The 25,133-nt window shown below is 35.8% G+C and overlaps 1 protein-coding gene across 3 annotated transcripts in view; it reads left to right on the top strand.

Moving 5' to 3' along the window:
• The window catches only part of LOC149788904 (uncharacterized), a 56,741-nt gene that overhangs the window by 9,938 nt on the left and 21,670 nt on the right, over positions 1 to 25,133 (top strand). For all 3 annotated transcript variants that reach the window (XM_089975033.1, XM_089975034.1, XM_089975032.1), the window contains exons 2-7: positions 3,409 to 3,488; positions 6,580 to 6,669; positions 8,585 to 8,683; positions 16,989 to 17,087; positions 22,838 to 22,939; positions 23,397 to 23,488. In XM_089975033.1, the coding sequence (XP_089831159.1) occupies positions 3,468 to 3,488; positions 6,580 to 6,669; positions 8,585 to 8,683; positions 16,989 to 17,087; positions 22,838 to 22,939; positions 23,397 to 23,488 (503 nt within the window). In that variant the 5' untranslated portion in view covers positions 3,409 to 3,467. The remainder of the gene's footprint in view (positions 1 to 3,408; positions 3,489 to 6,579; positions 6,670 to 8,584; positions 8,684 to 16,988; positions 17,088 to 22,837; positions 22,940 to 23,396; positions 23,489 to 25,133) is intronic.

The raw sequence follows: 25,133 nt of genomic DNA, 5'->3' as shown, positions 1-25,133 counted from the left end.
CTTCTTGTCTAAATTCAATAAATGCCAAAATAACTAAACATAATACCATTCGTATATTGGAAAAGACTGAATAATTGTTGCACACTGCTAAAAATTAAAGTACCTGTTGAAGATATTTAGTATGGTGACTTAGTGATAACACTTTCACAAACTTTCTTCGGGGGTAAGGTACTGGTTTTAATTAATACTTATGAATAGTACTGAATACATCAATAGTACGATCCAGAAAGTCCAGTAGCTTACATAAATATTATTCTAGTGTGAAAAAAAAATTAAAAGTAAAAATTATGCCCACTTGAAAGAACAGTTAAATGATTTTGCAAGTTGACGGACAAATGACAGTTATGCCTCAGACATTATTTTCATGCAGGCATAAGATAGGGGCATAAATGGATATAAAAAATGGATATAATTCACTTTGACAAGGGAATATAGCTCTAAAAAGAGGCAGGGGCTAAAAGATATTGTACAAAAGACAGTGATTGCATACCTGATGATTGCAGATAAATATTCAGTCTGAAAAGATACAATGAAGGAAAATAGATGTTAACAAAAATGCTAAGAATTTGCTGTAGAAGATCGAATGTTTTCCAGGTTAATATGAGAAAAGCACCACTCAAAATAAAGCCGGAAAAGGGGCTTATTTTTCAAATAATTTTATTGAGGATTACAATAACACTCAGCGCAGAATAGTATACATAGCTCTGAATGCAACAAGCAATAAAGAAAACAGATCAAAAGAATGTATCCATCGATTCTGTTACTTGACAGCTGTTACGTTTAGGTCAACATAATTTGATATTGTTGATGCAGCTAGGCGTTCAAACTGATAAACCGGTTTTGCAAAAGACTACATTTCTAATTTTAACGAGGAAACATTAAAAATCAGGCAGATAATTTTAGAAGATATAGCTGTTTACAAACTGGAAGATGTGAACGGCCGGATATGGGATGGTATGTTTTTGAAAACGAGTTATCTCTCTATGACAAATACGATGGAAAATGCAGAACTGAGAAGATTTCGAGGACCATCACAATGAACTATAAAAAGCATGTAATTCAGAAATGGAAAGGACATAATGAATCATTTAACAGTTGCAAACTCGAAAAATATACCTTTAAATAATGAAAACTTTTAGTTTTCGAAAGATGAACTTCCAAATTGGAAAAGATGCTGGAAGAAAAAGTGCATTTACAGCACGAAGGACTTTAAACATGAATTACGCTTGAAATATTAAAGAGAGGAGAGATAGTACATTTAAAACATCACAGATAAATAAGAACTTTGTACACATTAAAATATGATATGACGACTAAATTGAAGACAATGTGATAGCTGAGAAATAAATGCCATCGCTTAACAGATGAAGAAATAATATTTTTGTTAAATATGAAATTGATTTAAACTACATCTCAAATGTAACTGAAATTAAACAACACAAATAAATGGTATACTCAGTTGTAAAATGTTTCATATTCAGTAGGGAAGACATATAGAGGAAATGAAAGCCTTGGAGGTGTAAAGAGTGTGCTAATTCAATGAGTTTTAAATGGTTCTATGGTGGAGGAAATTCAATGATCGGAGTTACATGTAAATGGGGAAAATAGGAAGTAAAGTGTCGTTGTATTTGCATACTAAAACATGATGTCACATGAAACTTGTAGATTTTAACACAATACAATGCTTCAAATATCTTAAGCAATTAAGAATCGAACGTACACTTCGTGAAATACAAAATTAAGGTGCTGAAACTTAATTGGTCAAATCTCATGCAGCCATTTAACATATTTGATGACTATGCTTTGACATGAGCTTTTGACACAATTAATTAAATTATACGGTGTGGATGGCAGCTTCTCGTTGTGTTATTTGCTGTTGGCATTTATGAGGTTAAAATGACTCTGAGTTAGTTATTACTCAAATAAAGATGTTAAGCTACACTCCAGAACCATACATGTCAAGATCGAAAGTCAAATAGGACGATGATGTTAATGTCAATGACGTTTCGTTTATCACCTGAAAGATAGACACAAACCGCCAGTTACCAACTATCGTAATAATAAAGTCAGCTTTTACTCTACGATACTCTTGCCATACTCTGCTAGATTTGTTTGTACGTTGAATTGACTCAAATTCCGTTGAACGCAATGCAATATTATTGTGGAAAAATTAAGCCAACAATTAATTTTTTTTAAATACGAAGAAGCTACATTATTTAATTATATTCTGAGGTCATTGAAAATTTGAAAGGAATTTATAATATGTAAGTAGATTATAGTTATGTTGTTGTTAAGGCTGATTTTAACTCTAATCACAGTACGCATTCAACTGACCAAGAAATAATTTGTAGCTTTTCTTTTCTGTTCGCAAGGTTTTGTTTCTTTGAAGAATGCTGACTTTTGTAAATGTCCCATCTCTTCGTATATTTCATTTTCAAATGTGAGTATATCTATAACTGATCAATTTGTTATTAGACAAGTCAAATATTAATATGGTCAGCGAGGACTTTTGACTTTCGTATTTACGTATTGAGTGACTCGAACTTCATTGGTATAAAGTGCAAATGGGGAAAGTTGGCCAACGAATACGACGAAAATATATTTGGAAATTAGATGATAATTAGATAATAGATCATAAGTCCTTTAGGCAAACCATTAATGCTCTCTCTCTCTCTCTCTCTCTCTCTCTCTCTCTCTCTCTTTTGCAAGCCATAATGTCGATCCTTTTTCAGACTTCAAGTTAATGCTCTCTCTCTCTCTCTCTCTCTCTCTCTCTCTCTCTCTCTCTCTTTTGCAAGCCATAATGTCGATCCTTTTTCAGACTTCAAGCCCGTTCCAAAGCACTTTTGGAATTATGAATTAACGGATTCACTCAAAACCATGGTCAAAAGAAGATAGGAGTGGGTACAGTAAAGAAAAAGTTTTTGACAGGACGATATCTTATTAATTTGTTATAAAGATTCCGAATCAGTTTTTCCTAACCTTGACAGAAAATGTATTTCAGTTTATCAAAACAAAGAAAATGAAAACAAGTTTGAATCACTTTCACTTTGACCGCTCCTGGCGGTAGAACATTCGCTTGTGTCACTAAGATCATTAGCTTCACACATTAAAAGGAATATATTTTATATAACTCATGATTTGATCTATATTTAGTGAAATTAATGGAAAGCACCTCCTTTCTGGTTACATCAAATAATATTTTGGTATAAATAAAAAAATCTGATTAAACTATTTCAGACGTCTTAGTCAGCATTTCACAAGTCACATGATCATATTCATTTCTAATTCTATTTCATCCACTGTGCAAATACATATAATCTTTTCTTCTTGCTTCTGTATATTTTGAATCCCATGTATATAGATCAGATATTTAGTACATTTTAATTTCTGTATTTTTCTCTACAGGCACTCGCTTTCTACGCTAGCGCTGGGCTTGAAGAGATTTTAGAACACATAAAGGCAAAATGAGTGATACCAAGGCAAAGGTTAGTGTACATTATCCTATACTTCTCTATTTCTTTCTTTTCTTTGCTTTGTTTTTCCTGAGACTGTGACAGGTTTCATGCGTACAAAGCCGGAAATTATATTACGTTTTCTGCCTTAACTGCTCTTCATTCAGCCCGGCGATCCATTGAAACCTTCATCTTTGGATGAATTTCAAAATTTTATGTTAGTCTTCCTTCGCCACATTTGCGCTTCATCACGGGTAGGGGTGGAGCAAGTGGTGCAGTCCCTTATTATAATGTATTGGTATATCAAATCGTGATCCACCCATGGCGCAATAATACGCATATATAAACATTCTCATGACCATCTGCAGTTGACTCTAGATCAATGATGAATTTCTACACATTACTCATTAGTGACGTATAAAAATAGCGATGAAAAAGTACTAATGATCCCCGTTTTCTAAATGAATTTAATACAGTGCACATTTTCTTTGCAATCTTATCTTCCCCGATCCGCTCGCATGCGTTACGGAAAACAAAAACAGAAATGTGGAGTGAGAGAGAAAGGCTTGAAACAGAAATACTTCCAAGTAACCTACAAGAATATTTTTCGTCGTGATGATATGTGTACACCTTATTTAGGATTTTTCAACAATGTTTATATTTGATACAAAGTTTAAAATCATGTCGACATTATACGGTAAATTTCTCGGTTACGTGATACATATACTCTGATGTATTTAATATTTCGTTATTGTTGTTGTTTCTTAAACATAATATAATATTCTAAACATCGATTATTATTAATTTAGTATGACTTGTCCCCCCCCCCCGCCATCGTAGCAAGATGGGGGTTAAAATCTATGAAGTGACGAGCGTAGACAACTTTTGTTTGTGTCATCCCTTGATGTCTCTAGACCTATGAATGTTGATAAAAGTTAAGTCAAACCAATCAAAGGATGAGAGAGAGAGAGAGAGAGAGAGAGAGAGAGAGAGAGAGACTGAGTTTGGTGGGTGAATCTGTTGCTAAAGCAGAATAATAACTTCGATCAACTGTAAATATAATAATATTTTAAATACAGATTCTTGGTTCGTCATTTCGCTTAGTTTCTATTCCGCAATAATTTCCATGCGCCGGTACGTGATGGCTAAGCATTCATGTGAATGGCACAGATAACCAAGCGTTTGTAGTGCTCTAATTTCGTCATTAAAACCATCTTTCATGTTTAAATCATAAGTGTGTATTATATTGATTTAATCAATGTGAAGAGAAATATAAACTAAAAAAGGAAACCAATAAACTTACTAATATGTAAAGGTGATTGTGAATAGCCACAAAAGGCATATAATTACATTTTGTAGTGGACACACTCGGGAATGTGAGGAGTTCATTCACTCGGTCGATACACACATGCCTGTAGTAAATCCGTGCAAAGGGCAAATATATGTATTTGTACGTGACATATATAAAATATATGAATAGTATGTACGATGTATCAATGATATACCACTCGTTGTATACATTTTTCATAAAATTTATATATCTGATGGTATATCAGTGATGCATCGTACATACTATATATATATATATATATATATATATATATATATATATATATATATATATATATATATATATATATATATGCAAGACTGCAATTAAATTTATATATCCATGCAAGGCTGCAATAATAATGAAACTAGCCCCCAAATTAAACCTTCCAAATCAAACTGTCTGAGCTTCACTTCCCCCATAAAGTTATTAGCATGACATGCTGCCATTATTTGGAAGGAATATGAACGTAATACTTTTCGGTGGAGATTAGATTTACATTTTGAACAAAACAACCAAAAAACAAACAAACAGTGAATCCCAAGTGAAATAAAAAGCAGTGACCTTTAAGGAATATATTCAATGATGATATTCATCAAAGTTTTTGAAGTCATTTGCATTTTTGAGTGCTGGTGTTGACAGCATTTATGAGTAAAATAATTCATTAAAATGTTCAAGTGCATTAGTCAATTGAGGAACTTCATAACCACAAAAGCATGCACGGACTTCCATGAAATATGCCATTGTGTTATTGAATTGTTAAATCATTCTGATGCGTTATAGTTATTTCTACTTACTTCGAGCAAAATGCTTTCTTGGCCCAAATGTCGCCAAGAAGTCTGAAAGTTACAAAATACGGAATTTAGGACCTTTGATGATAAAAACAAAGGTATATCGAGTGCGTCCCAATCTCAACACACCCGCAACACAGTCTTCCTTGTGTGATTTTACTCGCGAATAGATAACCACGTCATTAGTGGGTCTTGTATAGTTTAATTATCATCCTCGTAGTCGTCGTCATCATCGTCATTGTTTGCATCTACGGCATTGTCGCTATTGTAACGATGGAGACCACCATCATCGTCCCGAAGACAGTGATAGCATTTACCAACCAATCCTCCCATTACCCGACAGAATGTACATATTTTTCCATTTTAAAAATGAAAAACCTGAAGGACATAAAGGTAATTCACAAAACTTTGTCATTTCATTAATCAATCTATTATGTATGGCTTGATTGACGCCAGTGAGCCTCCAACATTGTTTTGTTTACTGCCTTTCCAACCAAAAGAAAGTTTTCAGTGCAAACAACGAACCTGTTTCTAGAAAAGTACAATTGAAGAAAGTCTGCGTCGTTTGTATATAGTATTTTTAATATCAGGTTCCAACATTTGCCCAGATATTTTTTTTTAATTGACAAATGTTTCCATTCAATTTAAAATATGCTCATAAAGTAATTTGAAGTATTGTAAAATAGTTCACCAAATGATGCGTCCATGCAAGTATGAACGTTTTGTTAGTATATAAACTCTCGTTTGGTTTGAAAGGCGAAGATGATAACTAGTAGGGATATCTTCAAGAAAATTGGGATATAAATTCTAATTTAAAGAAGGAAATATGTCGTTTTTGTTATCTTTATATCGCATTCAAACATTTCGTTTTTAGAATCGGAAGGGGGAGGAAATAAATGCTAGGTGGTTGGAGGTTGGCAAATACTGTGGAATACCACCTCATACATGCATCTAGCTTGTAAAGACTTTTTTAAAATATAAAATTCCAACATTGCTTTTACAGCTGTTAATCGCCGCTAAAAAAGCCGATTTTAAAGCCGTGAAGAAAATTCTGGAGGACCATAAAGATTTGGATCTGGATTGTACCGATGAAGTGAGTTTCAATGCATATTTTCAATTGAAAGATGGTCATCTTTTAGCTTCCATTCACTCCACCAGAAAATGGACAATGCTAATGGAACCTTTGTTAGATGACCACTCAAACTAGAAAATCACATTCGAGAGTTACATATTTATCTTTTTGATGCTGTATAGAGCAAAATACAAACAATTCATCTTAGAGACGGGGATCTCCTTGTTTCAGCGCCACCACTATAGTGATTATATTTATCGCCCTTTTGTTAATAATTTATTGTACGAATTATTGGTACATGAAATTTTTTATTTTAATTCGAACAGGAGTTCTTTCGAATTTGGTCATACGATCTACATAATAATTTATAAAATTAAAATAATCGAGATCTCAAAATTAGGGTGGTTAGTTACAAATACTGACAAAAGTTCCCTTCTAATGGATAACCAAATGAAAACTAATGTAATTATATATATATATATATATATATATATATATATATATATATATATATATATATATATATATATATATATATATATATATATATATTACTTTAGATAACGTTTGTTATAATTGAAAAAGGAGAAGATGATCAACACATTGAAGTCATTCATTCTTCGAGTAACTGTCAGTAATTTTATGTCGACAAAGTAAACTAGTAGAAAACACATGAATAGTGTATATATTTTATATGAATAGAGAAATAGAATCCCAACAGAGACAAATAGAAAACACTTGAATATCCTGTATGCTTATATAAATAGAGAAACAGAATCCCAGAGACAAGTAGAAAACATTTGAATATCCTGTATGTTTATATGAATACAGAAACAGAATCCCACAGAGACAAGTAGAACACACTAGAATATCCTGTATGTTTATATGAACAGACTAACATAATCCCTCAGAGACAAGTAGAAAACATTTGAATATCCTGTATGTTTAAATGAATACAGAAACAGAATCCCACAGAGACAATTAGAACACTTGAATATCATATATGTTTATATGAATAGACAAACATAATCCCTCAGAGAAAAGTAGAAAACATTTGAATATCCTATATGTTTATATGAATACATCCCACAGAGATGAACAGAAATCTCAATATCAAAGCAGAATCACACAGATATAGGTAGAGAACAAGTGAATAGAGTTTATGTATTAATGAATAAGGAAACATAATCCCACAGAGACAAGCAGAAAATATCTGATATTATTTATCTTATTAAAAGCGGGATAACTTTACGGAATTGCTCAGCTTTCGTAATATCAGATGAGAGGTATAAATTGGATATGATTTGGCTTTTTAACGTCGCTTTAAAAAGTTTTCAGCCATATCGCTATGATATCTGCAGTGTGGCAATTTATAGTGATGTCTAGCACTGAGGCATGATGCCGCAGACATATAGCATCATGTCCTACCCAGTCACATTATACTGACACCAGTCCGACCAGTACTAGCACTGACCACTTAATGCTGAACGCCAAGCGAGGCAGCTGCTCGTACCATTTATATCAATCTTTGGCAAGACTCGGCTGTGGTTCAAACCCTCGACCTCTCGAATTAAAAGCGGAGGCTCAAATCACTAGGCCACTGTAGCGGTCCATACTATCACTGTATTAATTCAGAATTAAAAAATCGGAATGACAAATAATGACGAGCTTGTAAATACTCCATGGCAACTTTTGAACGAGATTCTTATGCTTGCCATCCTTTCAGTTCTTGTTCTCGCTGCATCTTTTGCTGTGTATACATTTTTCAGCGTACTAAGAATATGGGAATAGTTTAAGAGGTTTGTGGCAAATGCTGTTTTGTAAAAATAACAAAATATATACCAAAAAATAGGTCTTGAGCAAATCTGATAATGTTAGCTTCCAATGTTATATTATAACTATTCAAGAATAACGTGTTATTAAATTTTTCTTATAGGTAGACAAAAACCTTCTTCATTATGCCGCAAATTCCGGACAAGTGGATATAGTCCAGATGGCCGTGCAGCGCACACCAACCCTTGACACAAGAGACAAGGTTTGAGGATCCACCTTTCTAGAAAACATTATATTTGAAATTAAATCTTGTTTTTTACTAGAATTAATAGGCACATACCAAAAATGGTCTTAGTGCCATCCGTCATCTTCAAGACTAGCTTTGTAATACCAACTCACAATTATAGGAAAATTCGAAGGTGATTGCTCGGGTAGACCTATCGAGGAATACCTAGAACTACGCCGCAAAATGTACTCAATTGTCGCGGGAACATCCAGTTTCATTAATAGAGCCGAAGGCTCTAGTTAGAGGATCTAAAAGCGAAAGGAGTTCAACGGGTTAATAGTGCGAAATGATCTTCGGTATCGGATTATGTGGAATGTCTTCGCGAGAGATATGATTTCTCACATACACAGCAAATATAATTCGGTCTCAGAAACGTCTGCGTATAGGTATATACCGATGAACCTAGGTGAGTTTGTCATCGCTTGATACCAAACGATGGATATTGCTAGATTCCATTACTACCTACGCGTACGGGTACCATGCGATTGCCAATCAAATTACGATTGAAGTTATTCTCGCGCGCTGAGGACGTCCGCCCACTGAACCTAGTTGATGCCTTAATGCATTGATACGTTAATATATTAAAGCAGATCTTGGTGGTAGTTCTGTACTCTCTGGCACAACATATAATTCCTCTGGCTCAGATGCTCTTCTAGGAGACTTTGCTAATCATTTATTGGCAGCGACCATTTATAACGTCTGCTCTGCAAAATCAATTCAGTTTGAGGTTGTAAATACATTGATGGAATATAATAGCGTTATGGTAGAACAACTTTATCCGACCTCGAACTCCACTGGAACATACATATACTATATATTAAAAAAATTCATTTGCTGAATCTTTAGACGTCGACGGAGCTGCTTTATATGTCATCTGGCAAGATCTAAAATGGTTAACGCATACTTATACAGTCGCAAACGGCATTGTAGTTCACGTACCTGATCATGTGGAGGAAATAAAAGATCAGTATATTGTACATCTCTGTGTTCGTAAATAAAACGAACCAGGGGACATCTTTCTTGGTGCAGGTAGGTAAATTTGCCACAGCGCTTGCTTAGCCAAATATACTCGAGGAATCCCGTGATTGACCTTTTCCGCGCTTATCAACTTTTCTACTGCAGCTTCACCTTTCGAATAAACACAAGGACTTTAGTTTATTTTGTGTAAATTATGCCCAGGTACTAGGTTTGTTTGTTTGTTTATTATATAAATATATTTTACCTCCACTGAGCGAACTTTTGTCCCCCATTATGTCCTCCTGAAATAATTTTAGCCTTCATACCTTCTTTGCTGAGCCATACATTAATTCGTTCTCCCAGTGTTTGATTAATTTCATTCAAGATGTGGAAAGATCTATATTAGCACAATGACACACATGGGTATTATTTGATGACTTATTAGCGAGATCGTGTTGGCAACATACAGCATCAACACGATCTATAATTGCTTCACCAGGCTTTGGTTGGTTGTTAAAATCAAGTTATATAAGGACGTGTACCACGCCCACATTAATTATAGCCCTGAATGTGTGTTTGTCTAAGATACGTACACCAATGTGTTTCAGGTATCTTTGTTAATGCAGCTGCGTCATCACCGCCGACTTTTCATGGACCCGCCGTGTTACAACTCTATGGTCTCAAACATAGTGACAAAAAGAGCGAAAACTAATAAGTTCTGTAAAATTCATTATAATAATTTCCCTTGAATACAAAGTGAAAATTTAAAAATGACCTTACACTATTGTAAATTAAATCTCAAATAGTCCTAAATTTCTATCACAAGTATAAATGTATGAAGTTATAAAGGAATTCTAGTTGTATTCCAAATAAGTTATAATATTTAATGTGTTGATGTGAATGTGTTTTTGAACGTGCTAACGTGGCAGTGTCCTGGATTGTAGCGATATGCTACGAGTCTTAGGATGCATCATAATAATATAATCCAAAACTGTTATTTTCTGAATTTACTATAATTCCAAATTAATAGTTCTGCACAAGAATACTATTGTTGAGCACTTTGTATTTCCAATGAATAATATTTTTAATAAAATAAATCCTCTCAAATAAAACTGTGAACACAACAAAAAGACTCAGTCTGCTTCAATATAATAAGACAAGAACGGGTAATCTTTATATAAACAAGATTATATACCCCTTTAGTTGACCAAGATCCTAATCACCATTATCTGAAATTACTCAGTCTCCTAATGGAAACTTCCATTCTAGAAGTTCCAAGGTCAGAATCATGACTGAATCTTTAACTCAAATTCAGGTAAGTATTTTAACATTAATACTGATCAAAATATTTAATCCACGATTAGAGACAATATTTAAGCTATGGATTCTGTTTTATGCAAAATAAATGTTACTGGTCAGGTACAGTATAAACCTGATTTTGGACAAGGTCGAGTACAAAGTACAAATGTATATAATATATAAACAATAAGAAAAACAAACAAATAATACAAATTAAATATACATAACAGGCAGGTTCTCCGAAACGTAAACATCTCTGCTCAATATCAAACTAAAGTTCCAGTGATGGCAGATCTACCATCAAATGTTTGAACTTGAGTTACATTTGTTTCCTTGCGACATTGCACACAGTATTAATGATAGTTTTATACAACACTTCTGTTGCCATTTAACATGGCATCGCGGAAAAGGGAAAGATCCGATTTGAAGAACGCGATGCTTGGGGAAAAAAATCATCTATACTTTTACCGTTATTGATTTCGTCTTGCAGGCAAAGTCCAAACCACCCAAACATATTACGGTATTTCCAGGCTCATTTCATGCGTTGATCATTGGTCCGGCTGGATCAGGATAAAAAAAAAACTGTGTTTATAAATCTGATTTTTAGATGGTTAACGTGTAATGGCTTGTACATGGGTGTGCCCTAGGTAGACGATCAAACGTGTAATGGCTTGTACATGGGTGTGCCCTAGGTAGACGATCAAACGTGTAATGGCTTGTACATGGGTGTGCCCTAGGTAGACGATCAAACGTGGTGTGATGATCTGAAGGATGTTACGGTAGCTCTAATATCATCACCAAAAATCAGATCATGCACCGTTGACTTTTTTCTACACTTAATGAAGCACCTACTATCGATGATTATGATTCGAACGAGAATAGTCTTGTTGTGTATGACGATGTGTTTTTCCAACACCAAATCAATCCCTCAAAAATAGCATCCCGAGGCCGACATAAAAACAAGTACGTGATTTATCTGACTCAACTATACACACACGCATGCCTAAAGTAATTTCAGACAACTATAACATGTGAATGATATTGCATGGCCTCCACGCACATTGTCTCACAAACATTCATTGGACCCTGTGTGTTGCAGACGTTTCGTGGGGAGAATTTTGTAATATTTTTGCGGGGTTACTCAAGAACTGTATAGTTTCTTCACTACTGACTTGACGAGGACTTTTGTAAAATATCTAGCCAGTTTGGATAAAGCAATTTAGCAGTTATAAATACATATACAATGACAACATATGCCATCTGTGCTATAGCAAAAGCTGCTGCCCGACATAGCAAAGCCATATGCGATCAACTAGGACTTGTGCACAAATGCATGGGACGTATTGAGAGTGTTAAGAAAGTCATAAGAGAAATAGTGGAATAGGTAACACCGCGGGAGTAAACAGAAGAAGAACCGAGTCCATTTCAAACGATGTCCAAACGCTGAAAGGATATTAAAAAGCTACCAGGATGACAGCGACAGCCATTATAAGCTTGCCAAAACAGAAAAAGATAATTCAAGAAGACTTGGATCAAACGAAAGAAGATATCGGAAATTTCGGAAAGCCTGTTGATGCGACTGTAAAAGCCACCCAGGTACTCTGTGAAAACGCAAGAGAGGCACTTGCTCATTTTCCAGGGCCAAAACCATCCGATTACAAGTTTCTGACGGAATCAATGAAACAATTATTCGCAAAAGATGATCATCAGTGGCTTTTCTGTAGGTGCTATTTATTACAGCCCACACAAATTGTGCAAGATTGTGTTAAACATACCAGATGACTCAATTGATAATAATATGAATAAAATATGGTACAAGAAGATATTCAGTGAAATTCCCTATGATAAACAATCCGGCTGCCACGAGTAGATATCCTATCAACGCATGTTTTGTGCAATTAACAAGAAAACGCGCAAAACTAGAAAAAATTGTTACTGGTCCATACGAACCTGAACTCACACGTGAAACGTACGCAAGCAAAAATCGCATATAGGACAAGGTTTTGGTGGACTGTGTGACCAACAACAAGTAAATGAACTCGTGGATCGGTTGAAAAGACTAGTGGGATCAATTCGCGTCGGTAACAATGCACCAGAAGTAAATGAGGTTGCATCGAGGGTTTGCTTACCAATGATATCAAGGACACAGGAACGGTTTGCTTGTTGATGCAGAAATCACTGAAGATATCAATGATGTATACGACGGACAATGTTAACACTCTGATGATGATGAAGCATTTTCTATGGAAACGTGTCGTGTTTTACATGAGATATATGTAGCATTGCAGTGTGCTGTTGTAAATACAGTTCCGAACGTTTCCTCGTCGATTACATTGTCACCAACTACACTATAATGTTATGTGACTTTCTGCACCAATCACCGCTGGGGAACTACGTACACTTTGCGCATTATGAATTTATTACAGCTGGGCCGATATCCTATCACAACCATGTGATGGTCTTCTCGCAAATAACTCGTCTGGGTTTTCGGCAGACAGTGGCGGACCTGTAATGATATTTAACTTTCCACTGGTCCGTACGACATGGAATAGATCAATAAAGAGATTCAACAAAATATGATATTTTTTACGTACACATAGGTCCACACTCAGCTCTATTATTTCAATAGAATCTACAATGAACAAGGTTGACATTACACGGTCTGCATTATGAATGATTACGGGTTGGCCCGGACATATTAATGAAATTCCCGTGGACAACGATTTTACGCGTGTAACACCATATCGCACCAGACAATGTCAGGTTTACCTCAACGATTCAAATCAATTTGACCGGTGATTATGTTAGTCGCAGTTATGAAACTTCAGCCACGGCAAAGGAAGCAAGGTTACATACTGTTTGGATTTTCACCAATTATGGAAATGAGTTATTTGATATCGATGGACCTGCGTATTGTTCATCTTCGTTTTACCCTTGTCGATTAGGACAGGCACGGGTCAGACCTACGCGGTAAGACTTTGACAATACAACTGTAAATAACAGATCAACATATATTTAATATAAAACCAATATTGAGATCTTCACTTCTCGTGGACGGGAGTTACCCGTGCACGTTGTCAATTGACAAAAACCTGTTTACACAACATATTACGGAAATGGTCTGGGCAAAATTCTGAAAGAATTATTTACAGGAACGCTAAAGAAGGTTCACCATCTTGTCTTCGCGTGCAGCTCAGATCGCTAAACAAGTTAAAATGCGAGTTGCTGATGGCATCCAAAACGTTTCTACGGATTGGTTGTAATATCTAGGATTGCGAGAAGATCAATCGATTTGAGATTGGTTTCGATAACTGCTGACTCGAGCATTATCAAAAGCGGTCGCACCTAAAAACTATACTTCTATCTACTGCGACACTGCCCGTGCCCATCTTTAAAATTATCAATGAAGAGGGAACCTAATCAAAGAGATCGAATATAATTAAAATGCATCTAAATTGATGGAGCACTTGTGCAAAATGATTCCGCAGGTACAAATTACGACCCGGGTGATGAGGTTGGATTTGCTAACAATCGTATCCTTGCGTTGAATGCATCGTAAGTTATTTCATCGATGGAAGGAAATTGAAGCATGTCTGAGCAATAATGGCACTGCTACGACAATTCTCAGACTCGCCAGATAAAGTGATGATTATGCAAGATCTGCTGGCTCGTCTATGATGTTTCACTTGGACGCAAACGAAAATGCTGATCATGTCGAGTATTTCCGGCACTAAGTTACACGGTCATGTTTCTTGTCTCCGCAACCCGCTGCTGTGACTGACGAACTGGCGTTGGTAGAACTATACGCAAAGTTGAAACGTAACCTTTAATTCTGGATTCGCGGCTCTTCGAGGACAACTAAAAGGACATTCATGATCATTTTCGTGTGCTATCCCTCTCAGTCATATATGGTTTTTTTCTTCAGAGAAGTTTGCAAGAATCAGAGATGTTTGCGGCATAAGCGTATGTTAAAGCATTTACGCGAGAGACAGTCGGAACAACATCCGGAATCGCTTCGAAAAAGGCTGGTCGTGGAACATTCCATAATCAATTTTCGTCTTGTAAATGAATGTGAAAAAGGAAAACGTATTCGATTCCCAGAAACGACTTGCAGAATATCCTCAGGGAGCAGTCTTCGACTACCCCGTACAACTAGCAAAAAGCCACTCGTCAATTAAGCCATCGTCTTGATATGCTAGTGATACTCATGTCCTTCAAGCAGTTCCTCTGTGTTTTTATGCGGGATGAACACTAATACAAATGCTCTTTTGTACAATACAAATGATCTTTTGTACAAGAAAAATAGATACAAATAGAAAAACATGAGACAAATTGGAATTAGCCGTTATTAACCGTCTTTCGCGTTAGTATTTATGATTTGATTTACTATTACATACAAATAGCATATATTTTATATATATATATATATATATATATATATATATATATATATATATATATATATATATATATATATATATATATATATATATATATATATATATATAATGGATTCTGACCACAGTGATGAGGTTGCGGAAAATGCTGACTGTGTGTTACATCGGATAACCGGTGATGCCAGCATTGATTGTGATTCTGTTCCACTTACTGATGCATATCTGCGTGAAATCGATGTTAACCGACTTTCGTATACACTGAAAAGTAATGTTGCTATGTGCCAAATAGAAATCGGCAGCTGGAACCACTCTAAGGTGACAATATCAACTCGAAGAAAGCGTTCATTCATTGCACTAAGACGTTAAAGTGCCATTCGTTGACTGCATCACCAGGCATGAAAGCACTCGGGGACTGGTTCTACAACAAGGAGGTGGAATTCACCTCTAAACCCACCTCAACTGTATGCTGATTATGTTGCACCAACTAAGAAGAGCAAAACTGAACTGGCTATTTAACAAGGAAACGCGGTGTTTGGGCGAAGACAAAAACGACAATTCAAACATTATCGAATGGTGTAATCAGTAAGGTTCTATATGAACGCGTTGCATTGTATTCAGAACGCATAGTCGCCGGAGACATATATTCCTCGGACAGTGATTTTTATATATAATTTATAACAGTTTTACCTGTTTAAAAGAGTAAATGGTCAGAGATGCGTGTGCATGTTGAGCGTGCTCAAGCGTGTCCTGTCGAGCAATCATAACAAGCGATCACATTATTGCTAGAAGAACTATAATGGAACCTTAATATTACCGACGTGAGAAAATAATTGAAGATGAACAATAACTGCCAGATGAACTCACCAATTAAAACCGCTTTGCTCATGAAATACAAGTGTGCATATCTTGTCGCCGTTGCGTAGATGTCCATAATTCATCTGAAGCATTCGCATCATGAATAAACGAGACTAAAGTACAAAATGTATCTCACAAACATTATCAGTGAGATAAGGAAATAACGTGCTTCCTCTTTCTCTCATTCATACAGAGCGATTGCGAGATAACACATCTTTCTAGGTCTAGTAAAAGGCACGTCCCGACTCGGATCTGACCATGCATAACAATGATACATGTTACGTCTAAGAGAACAGATAGCAGGCTAAGCCCCGAAAGAACACTGGATGGCGCGATCAAACAAACTTGATGAATAATAAAATGTTCCTTTCAATCTCTGGTTAGCACGTTAGAACCAATGTAAGTGACAGACATTTTTTATTGCAAATTAATATTTTTCTCATAAGAACATAAGAACATAAGACGCTGGTATAAAAGAAAACGTCATTAATAATGCCATAATGTCTCATAACAAACATTCCATCATATGTTAGTCACTTCATCATACAGTTTGAATATGAGATATAACAATACAAGGTTTTGCACGTGCCTTAGCATATGAAGTAGACTTGTGTTTTAGAGTTACGGTTGGGAAGACACCTGGACTTGTTTCATTATTACGAATTCAATGGGGAGTACATACTATATACAATGAAAGTTTCGATTCATGTAAACTATATTTTGTTTAGACTTTTAAGCTAAATGAACTTCCTTATTTACAAATTATATTTCAGACAGGACAAGCACCTATTCATTATGCTGTCAAACAAGGCTACGTGGCGATATTGAAATTACTTGTGGAGAACGGCGCCAATGTGGACTTCACTGATAAAGTATGTTTATTCTTGTTCGCTTATGGAATAATAATAATAATAATAATAATAATAATAATTGAAATGCAGGAGACTGACATCAGCCTTATCAAAACTAAATTGTAACAGGATTTCATGAAACATATTACATTCTTTGTATCCTCTATTATACTTCCATCTTAACTAAAAGACCACAGATATATCTTTTTCCCGAATCAACGCAGTACACATAGTAGACAGAGCTGGTTGTAGCATCAGTTTGGCAATTTTAAATCGTGATTCTGTACAGGTTAAAGCAAACAAAGTAGGGGTTCTAAATTTCCTTTTGCCTTCTTTTGTTGTAATGATTTGAAGACTCAAAAAATATCGCCTGTTTTCAGCAACGATTTATAATTTTTAACAGAGAGCAATCATCATCATCATATTTTAATATTAATAACGAAGGCGACGACAATGAAGAACTCATACAGACGTACATCTTACACCGCTTGTAAGGAGCAAAACATCTTGATGAAAATATTTAAGTTATATATGCAGTGATTTTCTTCATTTTCTGACAATGTAACAAGTTTCGTCATATGGATATTCGTGTTATTAATTTTCACATTTCTGCTGGTGGGTCCACTTGAACTATGGGGGTGGGGAGTATAATGAGATCAAATAAATAATTTTGTCGAGGCCTTGACTAAATTACACAGGTCTTTGTTCGCACTTTGTTTTGTATTAAACCGACATTTGCACCTGAGAAATTAAAAATCCTAATCGTAAAGAAAAGCCACGTATGCAATGTTTTTAAATGTAATCTGTCACCTATTCTATGATCGTTGAGGTCGACACTTCCAATACCATTCCGACAACATTTATCCAGAGACTACGGTCCTTCGAGGCCTGTTATGCTCCTTGAGGTGTCATGCACGTCCATTCCGTGATGTTTTCGAGCTAGTTATTGCATTGGAGTCCTCTTTCGTGTCCATGGTCGCCGAAGACTCACTCAGGGATGTTGTTCACGTCTTTCTTTGTTTTGCGTTCGGTGTTGGGGATGCATTGCATCACGTTTCAGTGTCTGTGTTTTAAGTTCGTGTATGGCAAGCGAATTTAAACGCTGGCAGTATCAGTAACCTTAACATTCTGACTTTATTCTTATTAGTCATGCATTTATCTTTCCACGCGCTTTACCAGGGTTGGAAAGGGCAGCTACAGCCAGGACAATTCTGAATTTTACTTGCATCGTTGAGCCCCTTCGATTTGTGATTCTTTGATTCACTGACCAAGAACAAGCGCTGCTCCACTTTTCTGTTATATGAACACTTCTCATTGGTGTTTCTGTTCTTACATATAATGGTCCAAGACTGAAATATTTATGCTTATATTAAACGGAACGAAAATCAATCGAAGCAAGCCGATATAAACGAATTTTACACCCCTTATAATAAGAATAGGGCTAGTCAAAACCCTTCTACATTTTAGGAATATTCTTGCTACATTGTTCACGATCACAACATTGATGCAATATTTATAACAGACATGAAGCGCGTTGCTGTTCAAAACTATTTACATACTAATGAGTGTTTTGTGGGTATGAAAATATACTTTGAACAAGATAAAACGAGGTGGGTGGGTTGGGGGTCAAGCAAAGGCACTACAACGGAACAAGATAAAACGATGTGGGGTGGGGTGGGTTTCAAGCAAAGGCACTACAACAGAACAAGATAAAACGAGGTCGGGCGGGGTGGGGTCAAGCAAAGGCACTACAACAGAACAAGATAAAATGAGGTCGGGTGGGGTGGGGGTCAAGCAAAGGCACTACAACAGAACAAGATAAAACGAGGTGGGTGGGTTGGGGGTCAAGCAAAGGCACTACAACGGAACAAGATCAAACGAGGTGGGTGGGTTGGGGTCAAGCAAAGGCACTACAACAGAACAAGATAAAATGAGGTCGGGTGGGGTGGGGGTCAAGCAAAGGCACTACAACAGAACAAGATAAAACGAGGTGGGTGGGTTGGGGGTCAAGCAAAGGCACTACAACGGAACAAGATCAAACGAGGTGGGTGGGTTGGGGTCAAGCAAAGGCACTACAACGGAACAAGATCAAACGAGGTGGTGATGGAGTGGGGTGGGGGTCAAGCAAAGGCACTACAATAGAACAAGATAAAACGAGGTGGATGGGTTGGGGGTCAAGCAAAGGCAGTACAACGGAACAAGATCAAACGAAGTGGGGTGGGGTCGGGTGGGGTCAAGCAAAGGCACTACAACAGCACAAGATAAAATGAGGTCGGGTGGGGTGGGGTCAAGCAAAGGCACTACAGCAGAACAAGATCAAACTAGGGCGGGTGGGGTGGGGTCAAGCAAAGGCACTACAGCAGAACAAGATCAAACGAGGGCGGGTGGGGTGGGGTCAAGCAAAGGCACTACAGCAGAACAAGATCAAACGAGGTCGGGTGGGGTGGGGTCAAGCAAAGGCACTACAGCAGAACAAGATAAAACGAGGTGGGTGGGTTGGGGGTCAAGCAAAGGCACTACAACGGAATAAGATAAAACGAGGTTGGGGGTGGGGTGGGGTGGGGTCAAGCAAAGGCACTACAACAGAACAAGATAAAACGAGGTGGTTGGGTCAAGCAAAGGAATTACAGCAGAACAAAAATGAGATATATGTTTATAACGGGTGATAATGAATATGTAGCTGTTACACGGGGAGAGTGAATGTCCCTCCGTATTTGTTTTTCGTTATCTAGGGGTTGACCGCCCTTGATCTTATTGCCCGGTTCGAGTAAATATAAATGTAAGTGGTGAAACTTATAGGTGGAATAGATAGAGATCTGAACAAGTATATAGAACAAACCAACACGAGCCCCCGTACATGTAAACAAACAATTTAATCAATTTCATACAAACACTGTGAAAATTCATTACATCAGGAATGTACTCTGCTTTTAGAAATTTAACTTTCACCGAAATACAAAGAAAACGCAAATAGATCTAAATAAGATAGCCGATCTGTTACTGATAGATTTAGTTCATCATAGGATCGAGTGAAACAATCGAAGTCAACGTCTTGTACGATTTCATAACCTGCTCGTCCTCAGTCTGTTTTTGCTTCCTCTGTCGCTGTTCAGACCCTTGGATCTCAGGATGATACTTTCTACCATCCGTCTCAGGACACTCTCAGAATAAGTCTTCAGAAATTAATACGTCACAGGATTGCGTCACAGGATTATACGTCTCACTGCACTCTTCTCTATGCTTCTCCGTATAGGTCTCAGAATAACATCCCTCATTCGTTCCATACGTCTCAGGAGCTATTTTCTCCCTTTTAAATAAATATAAATAGAGACAACCTAAATTTTCCGTTATTTATGAAACGGTTAATTCTTCATTATTCTCCCTCGTTATCAGATTTCACTATCAGTGCTAAACAGACGCTAAGGTTATCAATCGACTCCACATGTCCTATAATGACACTAGTTAGTCAAATGGCTAATTCGTTACGCCTTGACCTTACACATTAACACATACGCGAGGCCTGGGGTTCTGAGCCAGCCTCAATTTTTACACAGCGAATACATAGGATACATCACATCAATCAATTACTAGATCATTTCCGTCAATATACACTTATTCTTAATCATACGTGAAATCTTCTAAATTCGGCGAATTCACACGGATTCTTGTAATCATATTAACTAATATAATGCATTAAATTCTTAGAACATAATCCTTATGCAAACAAGACAACAAATTCAAACAATTCGTCAAACTTATCTAAAGAAGATTAATGTACAACTTCCTATGCATAAACTCAACACAGTTATACTTCATAAAGCAAATTATTACACGAATGTAGAAAAAAGATTCATGCAGATACAATTAAATAACTTCAGTAAAGCATTATATATGGCATCAACAAATTACATGGAATTGTCACACTACCTTTGCTTTCAGCGTTCCTCCCTCTAATCGGTAAATTAGTTCGTCGGCTCCTTTCGACAATCGTCCCCTTTTTGGACAACAGTTTTACGGAAATTTCTTGCAAATTCCCGGAGTCGTAACCTTTGGGTCCCCTTTCGTAGGAAAAGCTTAGACTGATTAAAATTCGATGCGGGCGATATTAAAACCTATGAAATTTTGTGTTGGAACACGCCCTCTCATTTAATGTACCAATCAGAATCAAATATCTCTGCCGCCTTTTTCCAGAGGCGCCAAAGTCAGGGTCAACTTGACCTGGTAGTTTGAGTAACAGAGTTTCTGCGTTCTCTCAGTTGTGACAACTTTACCATGAAAATGAAGTTTTCCTTGTCCTAAATTGTCCGCTTGGCTGCTGTATAAACAAATGTTTAATTAGGAACAGAATTCTCCCTCTAAAGGACATTACCGTACACGGTAGTATGGCGATATGAAACGCGCTTGTCTTCATAAATCTAATTAATGGTTCTCTGGTCTCAACTAACGTATTCTTGTTAGATCGACATAAAATTTGCCACTTCACAGTAGCTAATGAGTCTCTACCTCACAACTCACATAATACTAGATTAAAGTGCATTTTAGTTCCCTGATTATTGTTCACAATTGCCTAAATCATCAAATCTAAGAACGTTATCAATTGATACAACTATTTTAATAGATCTACCACAAGGTAATGTATATATTCACCATCACAACCATATTTTCTTTCTGCGAGGACTACCGTACTGTTACTGAAGGCACTCGTTCATTCATCGCATATATCATTTTGCTAAACACACAAATCAAAACGATTCAGACCAAATTGTATTCCCTCTGGCATACAAAGAGAATAATTTAGCTATGTATTAGCTGTTTGCACAGAATACAATTTTTTAAAAAGTCAAGCAGGTCAAGCAGAAATGAAAGTCAAGTCCAACATACAATGTTACATTACAATAGCATATAATGAAACAAAGAATTAAAAAATAAATAAGTAACAAACAATTAAATTAAATATACATAACAACATATAATTCAATTCAAGTCTATTCAGCTGCATATTTATCATATCTCAAATGGTATATATATATATATATATATATATATATATATATATATATATATATATATATATATATATATATATATATATATATATATATATATATATATATATATATATATATATATATATAAAGAATACAAATCATATGGCGCATAATAATCCTTTCAAGTGCACTGGAATTAGCAAGGGATCACGTGTGGCACTGATTGATTAAGATAAATGCAATAAACTGACGACGAACAGTCCAAAACTAGTATCTAACTAGCCTCAGCGCTTTCGAAATAGTCATGCAAAGTTTTGCAAACACAACATTTATTTCTGTTTTATTTGTTTGTCTTGTCTATATTTTGTATTTGCCGTTGAAAAATACTCATTATGAGTCGAAAGCGCGCTCGGGATAATTAGATAATAGTTTTGCACTGTTCGTTGTAAGTTTGTTTCATTCATATATATATATATATATATATATATATATATATATATATATATATATATATATATATATATATATATATATATATATATATATATATATATATATATATATATCGATCAGTGTACATAGAGTAAGCGATCCCCCACCGTCAGTACTATGCAGGTGCTGCAAGAAGCAAACACAATTCGCTATTTTGCAAGTGAAACGACTGAAACCATAACCAATATGTAACTCTGTACGCAACAACAAATGTCACTCTATATTTATGTTCATATATAACTCTTAGGTATTTTTGTGCTCACAAGTTTGTGACAGTGCTTATATTTGCAGCAAAAGGGGAGGACAGCGCTTCATTATGCAGTGTACAGCAACAAGGTCAAAGCCGCGGAATACCTCGTCTACGCTGGAGCCAGCCAGACGGTGAAGGATATCGTAAGTCTACTCAACCATGTATTAAGCTAAAAGGAGATGACAGTTAAGGTCTCCGTATATATCAGGTATCAATAAATTACTGGGGAGTCGAAAAGTAATTGCTTAAATATTAGGTACAATCTTGAGAATCTTTCTTCTGGTGTATACGTTACAACAAGCTGGGATCGGTTGATATGTAAAACAAACAATGCTGGGACAATTGAAGTGATTCTATAAATTTATATAACTATGTTTGCAACTGCGGGAGAGAGAGAGAGAGAGAGAGAGAGAGAGAGAGAGAGAGAGAGATTATTTATGCTGCACTATAAAAGATGTGACTGTCAGCTATCAAAACAATAATTTTTATAGAGAAGATTTGACTTTGGTTAATATGAAAAAAGACAGAAGAATTTTAACTTTACGCTGCAATATCGATACATCTTTGTTCAATTCAAAAACGCTTCTTATCACATCTTAGGATGGAAAAACACCTTCAGACTTATGCCGAAGTGAAGAAATGCGAATGGCCTTGAACAATCTTCAACATGCAGCAAAAGAAGACGACGACACGTACGATCTAGCTTTATTATTCCATTGATTTTGCAGTATGACACGTACGATCTAGCTTTATTATTCCATTGATTTCGCAGTTGATTTTAAAGCCTTCAAGAAAATGCTTTCACGTCGATTAATGCGTTGATTTAATAATAATAATAATAATAATAATAATAATAATAATAATAATAATAATAATAATAATAGTAGTAGTAGTAGTAGTAGTAGTATCACATAGATACATCACAGCTACCAATGAAAATTTTATGTGGTCATAAGATTTGTATCGCTAACAAAAATATTTTTTGAGGTATCATTTCGTAAAAGCTTAAGTATTGTTTGCTTTTTTAACATCATGCTGCAAACGATTCCATTGAACTGTACTGGTGTTTGAAAAAGATTCTTAAAATACTCTGTCCGCAACTCGATCTTGATATTTTATTATACTACGTACTATGTCGTGATATATATATATATATATATATATATATATATATATATATATATATATATATATATATATATATATATATATATATATATATATATATATATAATAATAATAATAATAATAAGAAACATAATAATGTAATTCCAAAAGCAAACAACATGAAATTAGATAAAACATTAAAAAATAAAAAAAACATGCTGAGAATATTTCTGATAGGAAACATTATTAGGTCTTTAAGTTTGTTCTTGCAGTCGAAATAAGTGAGTTTTGAGAGCACTCTTGAATGTGATAACTGTGTCTGTCTTTGTGTCTAAGTTCAGTGGGCAATTCATTCCACGTTGCTGGGCCCTGGTATGCAAAAGAACGCTGACCATATGACTTTGTTTTCATAGTGGGAATAATGAGTATACGATTGTCAGAAGAGGAGCGTAAGTTTCTTTGTGTTGCGTAAGTTTCTTTGTGTTGCCATCAGAATTAGTTTTATCATCATTCATCTGCAGCTTGTTGCAAGTCATCCATGATTTCACATCAGAAATGCACCTCTCTACACCTTGGATAGTAGCATCAACTTCAGTTGGGTGGCTAGATTTGTATATTTGGGTGTTATCAGCGTACAATTGGTGAGACACTGGATGATGATCTATGACACTTGAAAGCGACTGAGTGTACAGAATGAAAAGAACAGGTCAAAGAAGAGACCCCTGTGGAACACCAAAACATAGATCAACTGGGCTGGAGTGTATTCCATTTGCAGATACAATTTGTGTCCTGTTGACCAAGTAGGACTTGAACCACAGTAAGGCTGTATCATGAATGCCAAATACATGCTGGAGACGGTGAAGTAATATAGCATGGTCTATTGCGTCAAATGCTGCAGACAAATCAAGGAGGGTGAGAACTGTAATTTTTCTGCTATCCAACGCAGAGAGAATGTCATTAACTACATTTAGAAGAGTAGTTTCAGTACTGTGGCAAGGGCGATATTCAGATTGTACATTGCTAAAAGGACTATTTGAATTTAGATGAGATGCAAGCTGGGATAGAACAACCTTTTCTAATTTTTTTGAATCAATGGGAGATTAGAAATTGGGCGTTAGTTCTTTAAATCGTTATGGTCTAGTGTTGGTTTCTTCAGTACAGGCTTTACAATGGCAGTTTTGAAAAATGATGGGAATTCCCCGGATGAGAGAGAGGTATTAATACCATCAA

Source organism: Sinohyriopsis cumingii, chromosome 11 (genome assembly GCF_028554795.1).
Source record: "Sinohyriopsis cumingii isolate HCF-2022 chromosome 11, ASM2855479v2, whole genome shotgun sequence".
Taxonomy (NCBI): domain Eukaryota; kingdom Metazoa; phylum Mollusca; class Bivalvia; order Unionida; family Unionidae; genus Sinohyriopsis; species Sinohyriopsis cumingii.
This window is presented reverse-complemented; position numbering and strand designations above follow the sequence as displayed.